We start from the raw sequence: 14,811 nt of genomic DNA on the forward strand, positions 1-14,811 counted from the left end.
TCTAGCTAGATGAATATTTGGATAGAAGAGAGATTGCACAAGTTTCTGGGAAATGAGTCGTACACAAGATTTTATTCCATTTTTAAAAATTACTTACCTACTCACCAAGTCCAAACGAAGGTTATGCAGTGTTACCTGAGATTACTGGTGGTTTCTGCAAGCTGACCTCTGCTTCCCAGCACCCCCACCCCTTTATGGAAAACATTCCTCAGGCTGAACATCTCTGTGCTCTGAGCCACATCAAGCACCTCACTGCGTAGTAATGGTTCCAAGCATTTTTATTTCATGGACCAGTAAAATCCCTCTAAATGTTTTGGGAACCAGTATAATATTGCTATCTTTGCATTCTGCAATTAAGAATTTAAAAAGTAAAAACACGGCCACAAGAATTTAATGGAAGGAATAACCAAAAAAAAAAAAAATAGCAAAGATAGAACCTCATAACCAATTTATAAATAGAATACATTTCGCTCTGTGAAAAAGCTCATAATTCTCCTTATTTTTTCTCTTCTTGCAATAGATTGACTTTTGGGAACCACTATCTTTGAGCTTTGCATTGAGGTCATAAAAGAATAAGTTAACCAAGTATTCAATTTCTGCTGTTTATGTACCATGGCATGGATTCAGGTTTTTACTGTCTGCAGAGTAGAGGGTTCAGGTTTTTACTGTCTGCAGAGTAGAGGAAGTGAAGAAATGTAGGAGTCAGCCCCATATCATCTCAGCCCTTCTAGCTATTCATATTGCCAGTGTGGCCCATAGCTCAGAAGGGGACTGTCACTCAGAGCTTGCCCCCGTCAAGGTAGTGTGCAACTAGGAGACAGTAAGCTTTCCCCGGATGCCGGGAACAGTCAGAGGTAAGAGCCACCCTCCGACACGGGAATTGTTAGAAATCAATTTTAAAAATTCAGTGCGATTATCAAAAGCACAAGGGAAGCCTCAGACATCTCCGTTTGTCCAAGACGCAGGCATACGCAAGTCCGATTGACGTGACCCTCAGGAACATAAGGCAACGTAAGAAAGCCATAAAAGTACTCAGTCGTTTATAGCACCTGGGTTGGTTGGTTTGTAATGTGAATTATTTCAAATGCAATTGCAAACTAGAAAATCAGTGTCATGGGGAATAGTATCGGTCTCGGACATGTTTATGTTTTCAAGCGCTCTGGGTAAATTTCCTCACAAGCAAAGAGGAAGCCTTAGCAAATAGGGAGGTCTGAAGAAAAAACCTGAAAACCTCCAGAGGTGCCTTTCTTTAGGACAAACCGTGGTTGTCATGGTGGCCTTAACAACCGTTGGGTTTTCCGCCTTGGTAAGCTCTTCAGCAAACCTGTCGGTGCTGATGACGAAATCACAAAGACATTTCCCCCTCAGTGAAATATGAATTGATGAAGAAGGCTACATCCTGGATATTTTAAATTTAAATCAAAATGGTGTCTTTTAGGGATGCCTGGGTGGCTCAGTCGGTTGGGTGGCTGCCTTCAGCTCAGGTCATGATCCCAGAGTCCCAGGATCGAGCCCCACATCGGGCTCCCTGCTCAGCGGGGAGTCTGCTTCTCCCTCTCCCTCTGCTGCTCCCCCTGCTTGTGCTCTCTCTCTCACTGTCTCTCTCAAATAAATAAATAAAATCTTTTAAAAAATGGTCTTTTAGGAGCAACTGCCCCCAGGGCCTATATCTTGAAGGAGGAAGCCTAAGCCACAGAGATGTCACTAGATGCAGAGGCTGGGAGAACGTCCATCATGCTGGTCACTCTACTATGATGCGTATTGTTTGTGTTAGTGCTCGGGTCAGAGTTCTATAGGTTTCGAATTATCTGCTCCAACCCTACTTTTCCCATGAACCCTGATAGTTTTGTAGTATTGTGGCCAGAGCCAAAGTACCTGTCTTATTTTCACACGGCTGTCAAAGCCCCACTGTGACCCATGGAGGGACAAAGGCATGGAGGGACGTTAGGAATTAAGGGCTGGGGGTGGTTATTAGAAGAAATGAGAAGTGGGTGTCTGGCATCATCTAGAGGAAATCACTCCTGATGTGCTCCTAATTCTTGGCTCTGAAACATGTCTGGTTTGGACAAAAGCAATGCATCATACTCTCCTGGCTTCATGAGAAAAGAAGAAAAAAAAAAAACAGTGAAAAATATTTAATTCGTTTATTTGTAATTACGTGGTTGTTCTTCAGGCTTCGAACCCAGGATGGTTTTATAGGATTCCTCTCAAGTGCCAAGTCCAGTTGATCTGCCTGAAGCCATCAGGTGGGGAGGATGCTTCGGCCACATCTGGGCTCCGTGGGAAAGAATGCCACAATCAATTAGTGGCATCTGTCCGGAGATGCGGCACAGGGGTCACCCCAATCGCAGGGGTGAGGAGATGAATGGGCTGGGAAGACAACCACACGTGGTCCTGGAATCCGTACGTTTACCTTTGGAAAGGAACAGATTGATTCTCTGTCGGTTTCACCTGAGGCTGTTCCTTTGGATGAACTGAGAACGTGGAGGGTTTAAACTGGCAATGCTGAAGACAGTCGCATAGGGACCCAGAGATGCTGTGACCAGAAAAAGCCCTGCTTCAAGGATCCTGCTGCTCATTATCTTTGGACTTGCTATGCATTTACTCATATTAAGTACCCACCATACTTCTCTCCTTCAGGGGTAGAATTTAGTGATTCATCAGTTGCATACAACACCCAGTGCTCATTCTGTCAAGTGCCCTCCTTAATGCCCATCACCCCATCCCCTTACCCCATTTTATATTTGCCATATTTCATTGCTTGTGAGACACCACGGAGTCGGGATACACCAGGACTCAGTCAGGAGGTTGTTTTCACACACGTGAACACGGCTATTTGGGGTGGATTAACAGTGGGACCGCCACTGTAACCCCTTGATATTTTAATTAACAAATTATGTGAGGACCATCTGAGAAAAGAGTATGAGTCCTGGTCGCTGTCTGGAAACCTTTCTTCCCTGCCACAGAGAAAGTGCATGACCAGAACTTGCAAGACGGGTATCAGTGGCTCCGAGAAAATGCCAGAAAGTACAATCCAGTGGAGCACTCATGTAAGAAATGCTCTAGGAGGCACAGAGGACAGACTGTGATGTGGGGAGGAGCACGGATGTGGACAACTCTGAGTTAGAGTGGGGAAGTCACGCTCTATATGCGAAGACATTTTTGGAACGGCTTAACCAGTATTCCTCTTTTATGTCCTTTCTAGTTTTGCAAAAGAACTGCTTGTAGATAAGTACAAGAGAACTATTCTAGTAAATATAAAGCTATGTGTCACGTTGCCACCATTTTTCTTCCTCATTGGTGCATAAAATACTGGTGCTTCTTCCGGTTGACTGTGCCTTAGAGTCAGTGAAGTACAGTATAATTTACATCTGTGACAAGTGAGGAAATGCAGGAGCAAGAAGCTAATTGTTGAAATGTTGTCACATTTTCTTATCAGGTTGGTTGAGCATCTAGGATTAGAACCGGTGAGACCTCATCTTGCTGTGCCCACATGGATGTCCCTTAGTGCCACATTTCGGAAAGGTTGGTTTTAAGGAACCAAATCATGGGCTGGACAGCTAACTAGAATGGATCAACCTAAAATATGGCCGTGCTTGAGGCCACACAGCAAGATTGTTGTGTTTGGGTAGATGCCTGAGCTTCCGCCGTCAGCTGAGGTGCGGAAGGAAGAATGCATGTCACCAAGTGTATCGCTGGATTATTTTTTGCTAATTAGCACCTTCATGTTGTTGACAATCCCCATTTTGAAGTCGCTGTTAGCCTTCTGGTCTGCTCCTCTCTCTTGTCATCTTCAATTTCATTCTCACACCAGAGGGACTCCTTGTGTATATGTTTACAGCTAATAATCACGACACAAAGAACCCATTAGGTTAAGCCATGTGAAGATGGACAATATTTCACATCTGTGGCCTGCAGAGTCAGCAGCTTTGTGTGGTTCTGCTTCATATATGACACATGAGATGTTCACATGAAACAGTTCACATGACGAGAGGACAGCCCTGAATTTGTCACTATTGAGAGCGTCCTAAATACAGTATCTCTTCCATTTGAGCTTCTGCCAGCTCAGTGGGTGCCTCTGAATAACACTTTTTGTGTAGATGGTTCCCTTTGAAGACCTTCATTTGATCAATTGCGTGTACAATATTGTCTTTTTTTTTTTTTTTTAACTCAATAAACGTTCATTGCACACGTAATAGAGGCTAGGCACCATCCCCAGCCTTGGATACAAGGACTGGTGCGGCCCAGCCCCTGCTCTTCGAGGCATGCAGTCTAGGAAGGGAGACAAATCTGGACGTAATTACAGTGCAAAACAGCAAGTAACATCACAGATAAAATGACTCGCTCTAAAGGCTCTTGCCCTGCCCGGCAGAGCACGAAGACCTCAGTGCAGGTGACGTTTGTGCTGCTTCTAGAAGGGCAGCGAAGAGGGGGGAATGGCACACCATCACCCCGCAGGACGGCTGGTTCAAAGTCACAGAAACACGACAAAGAAGAGCGTGTTTGAAGCACGCTTCAAGGTGAGTCACCTAAACGCCGTGAGACTGATTTCCTCCCCAAACTGCAGACTTGGCCAATCAGCAGCCCAGTCTTCCAGCCACGTGACCTCGCATCTGGCCCGTACCAGTCATCAAACGGAATGACACGGCACCGACAAACTGCCAGCTCACCTTGGGCAGAACGTTCTCCCACCAGCTCCCTCCTGCTTAATACCTGTTAATGTGCAGTAGTGATGCTTTATCTGTACCGGGATGTCAGCTGAAATGTGTCAGAACTTTACCGCACATGGAGATTGGTGTGTGCATGTGTGTAAATTATATATAGACATACACGTATGTATATATGAGTACATCTGAATGAGCTATCCCATTTATGTGATTTTCTAGATGCGTTAAGCTAAGAGACCATCAAAGTTTTTGTTTTGTTTTAAAAATAATACATATATATGGACATGCATTATTTTGTATTATACATATGTGCATTCGTATATATGTATATGAATGAGTTACTCTGTTTATATGAATTTTCAGATGCATAAAACTACCAGTGACCATCAAACATTTTTGTTTGTTTTGTTTAAATTAAGTCTTCAGGGGCGCCTGGGTGGCTCAGTCGTTAAGCATCTGCCTTCGGCTCAGGTCGTGATCTCAGGTCCTGGGATCGAGCCCCACATCGGACTCCCTGCTCAACGGGAAGCCTGCTGCTCCCTCTCCTGCTCCCCCTGCTTGTGTTCCCTCTCTTGCTGTGTCTCTCTCTGTCAAATAAATGGATGAAATCTTAAATAAATAAATAAAGTCTTCATGGAAATATTTCTGAAAGTGTCAGAAGGGTGAGTTCTGGAGTCCGCGTGCTCTGTTCGGATCTCTGTTTCTTCACCTCCTAGCTCTCTGTCCTTGGGCAGGTGACAATCTTTCTGAGTCTCAGTGTTCTCCTCTATAAAATGAGAATAGCAGTAATCGCCTCACAGGGTGGCTGTGTTCATTAAATGGGTGCACATGTAAAGCATGTGTATGCAGCAAACATTCAAGAAATGCTAACAAGTAATACTTTATGCATATTAGAACTGGTTCTTGAATATTGGGGCCATTATTAGGAGCATTGATGACTGTGGGAAAACATAGCTGGCACCCTCATGGCCTATTAAAAGTCAGAAAATGATTTGCCCCTCTACTCAATGGTCCCAGACTGCCAAGCTTCTGCCCAGTCTTGTCTGGTTTTTAAATGTTTATATAACATCCCTTGTTTTCAGACTACCAGCTATCACACTCTGAAATCATTAATATGTATGAGAACCTAACAGTTTTCCCTTAGTGTTTCACTGGCAAATCAAATAATCCAACCTGTTTAAATTCTATCTGAAGTAGGAATTTAGGGGCGCCTGGGTGGCTCAGTTGTTTAAGCGTCCAACTCTTGATTTCAGTTCAGGTAATGATCTCAGGGTTATGAGATCGAGCCCTGCATCGGGCTCCACACTGAGTGTGGAGCCTGCTTGTCCCTCTCCCTACCCCTCTGTTCCTCCCCTTGCTTGCACAAGCACTCTCTCAAATAAATAAATAAGTAAAATCTTTAAAAAATTAAAATAAAATAAAGTAGGAATTTAAAGGCTCTGACTGAACACCCAAGTCTGTGCTTCAGTGTCCACACTCTGTGTTGTCTGTTATACCCACTCAAAGATCTTGTGAGCCGATTTCAAGATTATTAGCTATGGAAAGACAAATGCTGCATGAGCTCACTTCTATGCAGAATCTAAACTAGTCAGACTCATAGAAGCAGAGAGTAGAATGGTGAAGACTAGGAGCTGGTGGGAGGGGGGAATGAGATGTTGGTCCAAGGTACGAAGTTTCAGTGACACAGGGTAAGTCTGTTCCGGGGATCTAATGTGCAGCAACATGACTTAGTTACCAGTACTGTACTGTGGACTTGAAATTTCCTAAGACGATAGATCATAAAGTGATTCACCAGAAAGAAAGGAGGGAGGGAGGAAAGGAAGGGAAAGAGAAAGGGAAAGGGAGAGGAGAAGAGAGGAGAGTAGAGGAAAGGAAGGAAAAATGATAACCGAGCTGATGATATATTAGTTAGCTTGATTATGATGATGATTTTACAATGTATACATATGTGTATCAAAACATCAAGTTGTACTCCTTAAATATATACAATTTTTGTCAATTATACTCCAATAAAGCTGGGAAAAATCAAATTGCAATTGAACATAATAAAACTATGGTATAATTTTTAAGTAGGCTCCACGCTGGGTGAGGAGCCTCATGAGGGGCTTGAACTCAAGACCCAGGGATCAAGACCTGAGCTGAGGTCAAGAGTTGGACACTTCACCGACTGAGCCACCCAGACACCCCCTGTGGCATAACTTTTAAAGAAGATTATCTGCAGTGTGTATGAAAGATGCTGCTCCTATCAAGTGACCTCCAGGAAAATGAGAGGATGCTCTTAAAATTTTACATTCGTATCTGAGCAACACAGGACTTTAAACATCCCTATCTTTAGTGATTCAACAAAGAAATAATTGTAACTAACCTCCTTATTAAAGCTAAATATGGCTTATAAAAAAATCTATGCCAACTTTTTCTGGTTTTAAAAAATCGTCCAAGCATGTACTAACTCAGCTTACCTAGAACCAAATCTCAACCCCATAATCCAAATAGCATTTGATACATTTCTTGATTTTTTTTTGGTAATTTTTAAATAAACAACTCCTCATGGGCCTTAGCCTATTACTTTCCATGAACACGTATAAGAGACCAGAACTGCCCTGTTGTAGTCTGTGTGAATGTCATGCCCTGAAGTTGTGCAGGGAAGCAACCCCAAGTGAGATTGACTTTTTTTTTTTATAAAGGAGGAGATTTTATTGATTTATTTTTTAAGTAAACTCTACCCCCAACATGGGGCTCGAACTCACAACCCCAAGATCAAGAGTCGCATGCTCTATCGACTGAGTCAGCTGGGCACCCCAAGATTGCCTTTATAATAAGTTTGTGATTTGTTTTTTAGGGGGTTTTGGTTCTCCAGGAGCCAAACTGTCTCATGTCCAAGATGACTGTGTTCACACACCCCTGTCGCCCGCTCATTCTTCTGGCTGTGAATGCTTATTAGTAACATCCTTCCCAATTTTCAGAATATTTTTCTCAGGAAATAACCTCTATGCCTTTTCAGCATTTCAAATGTTATAAACCTCGTTCTATAAAATAAAATAAATCCCAGACTTTAGCTAATTCTCTCCCCTTTGGCTCATAAGTAATAAATTCTTTTATTTTTTTTTTTAAGATTTATTTATTTATTTATTTTAGAGAGAGAGAGCGTGCAAGTCGGGGCAGGGGCAGAGAGAGAATCTCAAGCAGACTCCCTGCTGAGCGTGGAGCCCTACATGGGGCTTGATCTCATGACCCTGACCTGAGCCGAAACCAAGAATCAGGCACCCAACTGACTGAGCTACCCAGGTGCCCCTCATAAGTAGTAAATTCTACATTTTTAATAGACTTTTGTTTAGAAGTATTATACATTTTAATTCCAAAACACTAAGTGCCTCTTATCTTGCCTCTCAGCCATGTCCCTTCTTCTGATTAGCCCCTTTCCAAAACACACTTTGTTCTCTCTTGCTCAGGGACTATGGGGCCTTTATGCTTGCTGCTCATTCTCTTTGGAAAGCCTTATCCCTGTTTCTTAAACTCCTACGTGTCCATCAGAACTCAAGTGATATTGGGGCGCCTGGGTGGCTCAGTTGGTTGGGCAGCTGCCTTCGGCTCAGGTCATGATCCTGGAGTGCCGGGATCGAGTCCCACATCGGGCTCCCTGCTCGGCGGGGGGTCTGCTTCTCCCTCTGACCCTCCTCCCTCTCATGCTCTCTGTCTCTCATTCTCTCTCTCGCAAATAAATAAAATCTTAAAAAAAAAAAAAAAAAGAACTCAAGTGATATGACCCGTCCCCTCCCCTTTGAAGGCTTTTCTATCTGGGTGTGCTGGGTTGGGTACCCCCAGGTGTTCCCATAGTGCCCTCTTACTCACCCTGTCTTAGCCCTTAGATGCTGTCATATGCCCGCACTCTGTGCTGAACTGGAAAATCCTTAAGGACACATTCCTTCTCTCTTTTCTGTTTCCCTTGTCTAGCACGTCACAGGGACTCCATTATTGGTAAATAATTTCATGACTATCATTTCCCCCTTATACAAAAAAAAAAAAAACACTGTACTTCCAGCTAATTGAGCCTATCATGACCCACTAATTTTCAAGTTCTGATAAGTGTGTCAACTAACTGAAAATGTCAACATTTGAGAAGGTCAGCATGACTACTTGGGTGAGGAGAGGGGCTTAGGGGTCTCGGTTTTGTGAGACATGGCGATTTCTTCAGGTGGGTGCTGACATCACAGCACAAGAGGACAGAGAATGTCAACCACAATCCTTTTGTGTTGTAGTTATTGTTGTTTTTAACCTTTTCAGGTTACAAATGCTGCCATCAACTCCTATGGCCAGTTGACTCTTCATCTCAAACCTTTCCTTGTGTGTGGAGGGGATGCGTTCACCCAGTCCAACTTCGATGGCTGCATCACTTCTGCCCGGTGTGTTCTAGAAGCTTTAAAGAACCATGTTTAGCACTTGTACCTTTGTCCTCTGTGTGAGCTTGGGGTTTTTGTTTTCACAAGTTTCTGTTATCGATTATTTTGCTCTCTATTTTGTTGAGAGAAATTACTGGAAAATTTTTCAAATGGAGTATAAAATTGATTTTATGATTTTGACAGTTACAGCCCATGCTAGAATGAAAAGTCCCTGTACGATGCACCTTTCGTGGTGTTTCTGAATTGTCATGACTACTCCTCGTTAGAGGAAAACAGTGCTTAAGAATAACAAATGGCCCTCCCAAAAAAGCATGTCCAATCAGAGTAACAGTTCATGTTCCAAAATCCTTATTCTTTTGAAAATTTCCATTCCAAATAAAGAATAATTATTATCCAATCCTCATTTATAATCTCCTTGATTCAGTGTTTTTGCCAATTGCTGAACTACAGGATTCCCCCAAACTGTGGCTAACAGAGCATAATTTCTGTCTCTCTCTAGTTATTAAACCATCCTGAATAGTAGGTCATAGATGTCATTGTTTCTAGGAATATCGTTTGGAGGGCAATTGAATGACAAAGAAACCGCTCTTCAAATTTTCACTTAATAACCAGATGCAACTTGACTCTCCAAGTCATATCATAGTTTTTAACCTTAAAAAAGAATTCAGTCCTAACATGAAAGGTAAAAATTAAATAGAAGCTGAGAGACAATATATTGATTTTTACCTCTTGCTCTACCGGATGGCTGGTGCCATTAACTTCATGTGGTCCCTGGGATGACCTGTGTGGCATTTAGAGTGTGTCGAGTTTAATGAATTTAATACAACAAGAAAATTTACTGAACTGGAAAATAGATGCACTTAAAATAGTTCAATATTTGCCAACTTAGAGGTTCAGCATATCACCCACATGCTTCAGTGACCCACCTGCTTCCCGTCACTTGCTGGCTGGACAGAAATTGATCCCTGCCTTCTAAACCAGCTACCTGTCACTAAAGGAAGGGGGAACTGCATGTGATTTCTGGTTTGATGAGATGACCGATATTGAGATTTCTTTCATCATTTTGGCCCATATTTAATTAACATTTGTTTTTCTCTGGGTTTTACCCTGGAAGCATGGCTGAAAAGACATTCAAATGTGTTAACTATCTTGTGTTTAACTGATGCCATTCTGGAGCCATTGGATTAATAACCTCCTGAAACCTTAAGAACAATTGTTATATTTGTCTCATGAACGCGCATCCTCCAGAGAAAAGAGCAAAATAGGACTTATGAAGGCAGGGTGAGTTACTTAGAGAAAAGATTCATCTAAGTCATTACTGATGACTTTTAATATCTACTCCTTCTAATTCCCTAATAATTCCGCATCTGTTTTGAAAAATCTATGGCACGTACGGGAAAAAGCTCAAGCCTGCTTAGTATGTAGATCATCATTACTTCGCCATTTGAGTCGTTTTGAAAACTCATTTTACACGTAGATCCATCTCTGCGAGGAAGAGGCCAATTGCCTGCCGCTCAAATGAGGAAATAAAATGTATCCACCGCTTGTGTTGTTTATTTTCATTCACCTCTTTCCCTTCAGAAATTGAACCAGGAAGAAAAATATCTTGTGCTGGAGGCCAGCCTAGAGGGCCACGAAACTCAGATGGCCAGGATGCCCTGAAAGACCCAGGGCGAGGGCATCCAATGCTCCTGGAAGTAGGGGCCGGCAAGCATCTGGAGCACTTGCAAAGGTGGATGTATGTCAGCCCGCAGGACCACACAGCACTGTGGTATTTGCAAACAAGAACTTTTATTAAATCAAGCCAGCCAAGGAAAGCTGCTCTGTTTTGAAAGGAGCGTATTTAAGTGAGAAACAGCTGGAGTGGTGGGGTGATTTAATACTTGTTAGCTGATAAATATAGCCTTCGCCAGAATAAAACTTTATGATGCAGTGTTGAAAAGCTTAATTACTAAACCGTCTATGCAGATCTTTCTTGCTCAGAAAGCAAGGTTGACAAATTATAGCAGTGGAATAGTATTTTTCACCTTTGGCATTTCTGAAGGGGAGAAGTATGTCTAAAAACATCGAGAAAGCAGTAATAATCCCAGACCAGATATTACCGAGGGGGGAAAAAGGACACTTCCTTGAGTCACCAAGCCTTCTGTGCAAAATGCCATCATCCCCACCCCCCGCCTACCCACTACCTTGTTAAGTAAAAAGAACAAGGTCAATTTTACATTTACAATGGTATTTTATACTCATCCGAGTACATATATATGTGTATACATACACACACACATACACACTCATCCAAGTACATACATATATATTGTATATAAAGTATATATTCATCCAAGTACATATATATATATGTATGTACGAGTATATACTTTATATATAATATACATAACGATATGCCAGAAGAGGAGCCCACACGTCTATAACCCTTTTCTATTTACAAGGCACCACACTGCTGCTGGATGAACATGGTCACCAAAGCTGAACCAAAATACTAGTTGGAGGTACGGTCCTCACTATGTATGTGGCTCTCTCATGAGGCTTCATTTCAGAGAGCTAACACTAACGCTGATGTGATATATACAGGCGTCTGATACGGAATAAAGTCTCCATAAGTCCTGGCTGAATGATGGATCTTCCCGTGATTTTCATTTGCTGGCTTATTTCCTTCCTCGGGGGTCGCTGGCTCTGACAAATAGCTGCATCTTGGTGATGCTGAGTTTCAGCGCAGGCACGGTTGGCTAAGCATGCAGACCCCTGCGCACCTGTCCTTCCCTCTGTGAACCTGTCGGGCTCGTCGTTCCCTGTGTCCTTCTCCTGACCTCTGTCCTGCCTTTCTCCCCTTCTGCTTTTTCTCCTGTTTCTTCCTCCAGGCCCAATCCTCCATTCTCAGAAACCTGGAATCGAAGTGCAATCACGTGATTCATAGTATTTGTGATTCCTTGTTTTAATATATCGCTTTTTCCCCACCCTAAAATTTAAAGCAGTCAATCTGGCTTTTTCTTCGAGGTGACTGGACAATCATTATTTTGATTTTCAGAAGTAATGCGAGAATTTAAAACTGACTAAGCTTTCGGGGATCTTGGCACTAATAACCTAAAAAATACACACAAAGCATGCATGGTACCAGGCTCTGCAGTGGGCACAAGAGACCATCATCAGCGGTGTCCACCCAAAGAGTCCAGTTAGGGGCAGACAAGTCCCATGGAGTGGGAGGTGGGGTAAAGGTCCACCTTGGTGTCATTGCAGGCAGTAGATAAGATGCTCTAACTCAAGAAGCTGGGGAATCCAAAGAGAAAGAACTAGGTTTTCTTGGGAGGGGGTCCCTGAACAGATGCGGAGATGTGTCAGTCAAACGCATCCAACAACGTCCCGCCCTCCGCACCATACCTGGGCTGACCTGGCTGACTCCACGAGTCCAAACTGCGCATCGCTGTGGTTAAGACAACTGAGTGCTTTCAGTGGAGAAGGCTCAGTGGAACATAGAAGAAGCAGCTTCAGCAAAGCTCACACGAGCCTGGGGCAGGACTGAGCTGCTGTATTCCAGTAGGGAATGTGTTTGTGTTCCCGCCAGGACCATCTGGACAGGTAAGCCAGGGAAGGTGGAAATGGGATATGTTCTTTGTTTCCTTCTCCACGGATGGTGATTATAATCCACTTAAGAGGCTCATCTGCCTTAGATGAGCCTGCTAGTGAGAGAGAGTCTTTAAGAGAGTGTTAATTTAAAACACATGTAGAATCATAGAATCTGGGAATGTCTGGGTTTGGACAGGCTTGGAGACCATTTAGACCAGTTCTCAGCCATCTTGGATTTTGAATCTTCATGAGGAACTATAGAAAACTATGAATCTTCACCTAATAACAATGAAAATGCACATAGACACATAGAATTCACACACCATTTTAGAGCCTGCTTGCTAGCTGCCTATTTTTGTAAATAAAGTTTTATTGCACACAGCCTTGCCCATTCCTTTGTATTGTCTGTGGCTGTTTTTGCATTACAACAGTAGAGATGAGTGATTGCGACAGAGACCATAGGGACTGCAAAGCCTAAAATAGTTACTATCTGGTCCTTTAAGAAAAAAATTGCTGACTCCTGTTCTAGAGGGTTACAGGCCTCTGCAATCTATTTTTAGACACTCAGAGGTCTGTGGACCCCAGATTAAGAACCTCTAAATCTCAGCCCTATCACTTTATGTAAATAGAGGCTTATCTTAGATCCACACATCTGGTCCATTGTTCCTTGATCCTATGCCTTATTGTAAATCCTTGAAGGCAAGCCGTGTAGCTTTGCAGTTAAGAGCGCATCCTCAGAAGCTGAATAGATCCGTGTTTTAATCCAGACTTTGCTCCTCATTGCGTGACCTTGAGGCAGTTAAATAACCTCACAGCCTGCTTCATCATCTGAGAAAGGAGTTCAAGAATTTTATCTCGTTTATCTCATAAGATTGTTGTGAGGCATGAACGTGCACACAACCTTAGCAGAGTGCTGGACACACAGTAAGTGCTTAATAAATGGTTAAGAGCAGTGATGAACGGGAAGAGGAGGAAGAGGATGAGCCGATCCTCCTGGTGCCTCCAGGCTCCCGTGAAGGCCAGTTTCCTCTGCATTTACATAGGACGCTTGGGAGAGTTGATGGTAAGGGGAGCATGTGTGTTGATCGCAGATACGGCGAAACACAGAAGCTTAAAAGCTCTGGGTTTCTCCCAGCCTTTGTGTAACATAATGGTAGTGTCCACCTGAGACCAGCTACGGGCCACTTTCTCTTGTCCTGCTCCAAGTGGTAAGCAGACACCTGTCCCTTGGGAGGTAATGTGGTTTGCTCAGCTGCAGGCCTTGAAAAGAAACCAGGATAAGTCATTACCAGGAGTAGGGCAGGTGGAAAATGTAGGAACATTCTCTGCAGTGAACACTGTCTTCTCCTTTGCAAGCATGTGTGCAAAAAGCTGCATGCTTGGACAGGCTCCTTCAGATTATTTATTCTGAAACACTGTAAAAACTAGGAGTGAGTTATTTTCACATTCTTAACATGTTTGGCTAAGTATGCAGATTCATTTCCTGTCCCTGGCCTTCATTTAAAAATGAAACCTAACTCCTGGTAAGTTCCCCTGACATGGTGGTGGGTTCCATGACCTCTCAAATCCACCACCTACTAGATGCGTGATCTTGGGCCAGTTTCTTACGTCTCTAAGCCTCAGGGCGTTCATCTGTAAAATGGGGATACTAATTTTACCGAACTTAGGGTTATTCTGAGGGTTATAGAATATCCAATGTAAAGGGTTTTAGCATGTGTTTTGCACCTAGAACATGTTCAATAAATTTTAGCTGTTAGTATTACTATTATCATTAGTGAAATATGACTTCTGAAAATAATCCTCTCTTGGGACGCCTGGGTGGCTCAGTCGGTGAAGCGTCTGCCGTCGGCTCAGGTCATGATCTCAGGGTCTTGGGATCGAGCCCCGCATCGGGCTCCCTGCTCAGCAAGGAGTTTGCTTCACCCTCTGCCTCTGTGATCTCTCTCGCTTTCACTCTCTCTCAGATAAATGAATAAAAGTCTTTTAAAAAAAAAAAAGGAAAAGAAAATAATCTTCTCTCATAACCACCACTGCATTTGTAGGTAGTATAGATGCTTTAGACCCCAGCTAGATGGGGCGCCTGGGTGGCTCAGTTGGTTGACCCCAGCTAGGAAGCCAGGTCAGTGTTTATAAAACGCACCAGGGTCTATCTTCAGGTGCCACTGTAAGTT

At 43.1% G+C, this 14,811-nt stretch overlaps 1 protein-coding gene across 3 annotated transcripts in view; it reads left to right on the top strand.

The window, feature by feature from the left end:
• Positions 1–14,811, top strand: part of RNLS (renalase, FAD dependent amine oxidase) — a 278,209-nt gene that overhangs the window by 247,773 nt on the left and 15,625 nt on the right. The window contains exons 7-8 of one of the 3 annotated variants that reach the window (XM_035008559.1): positions 8,949–9,067; positions 10,646–10,852. The exons of 1 other annotated variant lie outside the window; for it this stretch is intronic. In XM_035008559.1, the coding sequence (XP_034864450.1) occupies positions 8,949–9,067; positions 10,646–10,652 (126 nt within the window). In that variant the 3' untranslated portion in view covers positions 10,653–10,852. Of the gene's footprint in view, positions 1–8,948; positions 10,429–10,645; positions 10,853–14,811 lie in introns of those variants that run through there. One more of the 3 variants, XM_035008558.1, reaches the window with a different exon arrangement.

Source organism: Mirounga leonina, unplaced genomic scaffold (genome assembly GCF_011800145.1).
Source record: "Mirounga leonina isolate KUSES-001 unplaced genomic scaffold, KU_Mleo_1.0 Mir_152, whole genome shotgun sequence".
NCBI lineage: Eukaryota > Metazoa > Chordata > Mammalia > Carnivora > Phocidae > Mirounga > Mirounga leonina.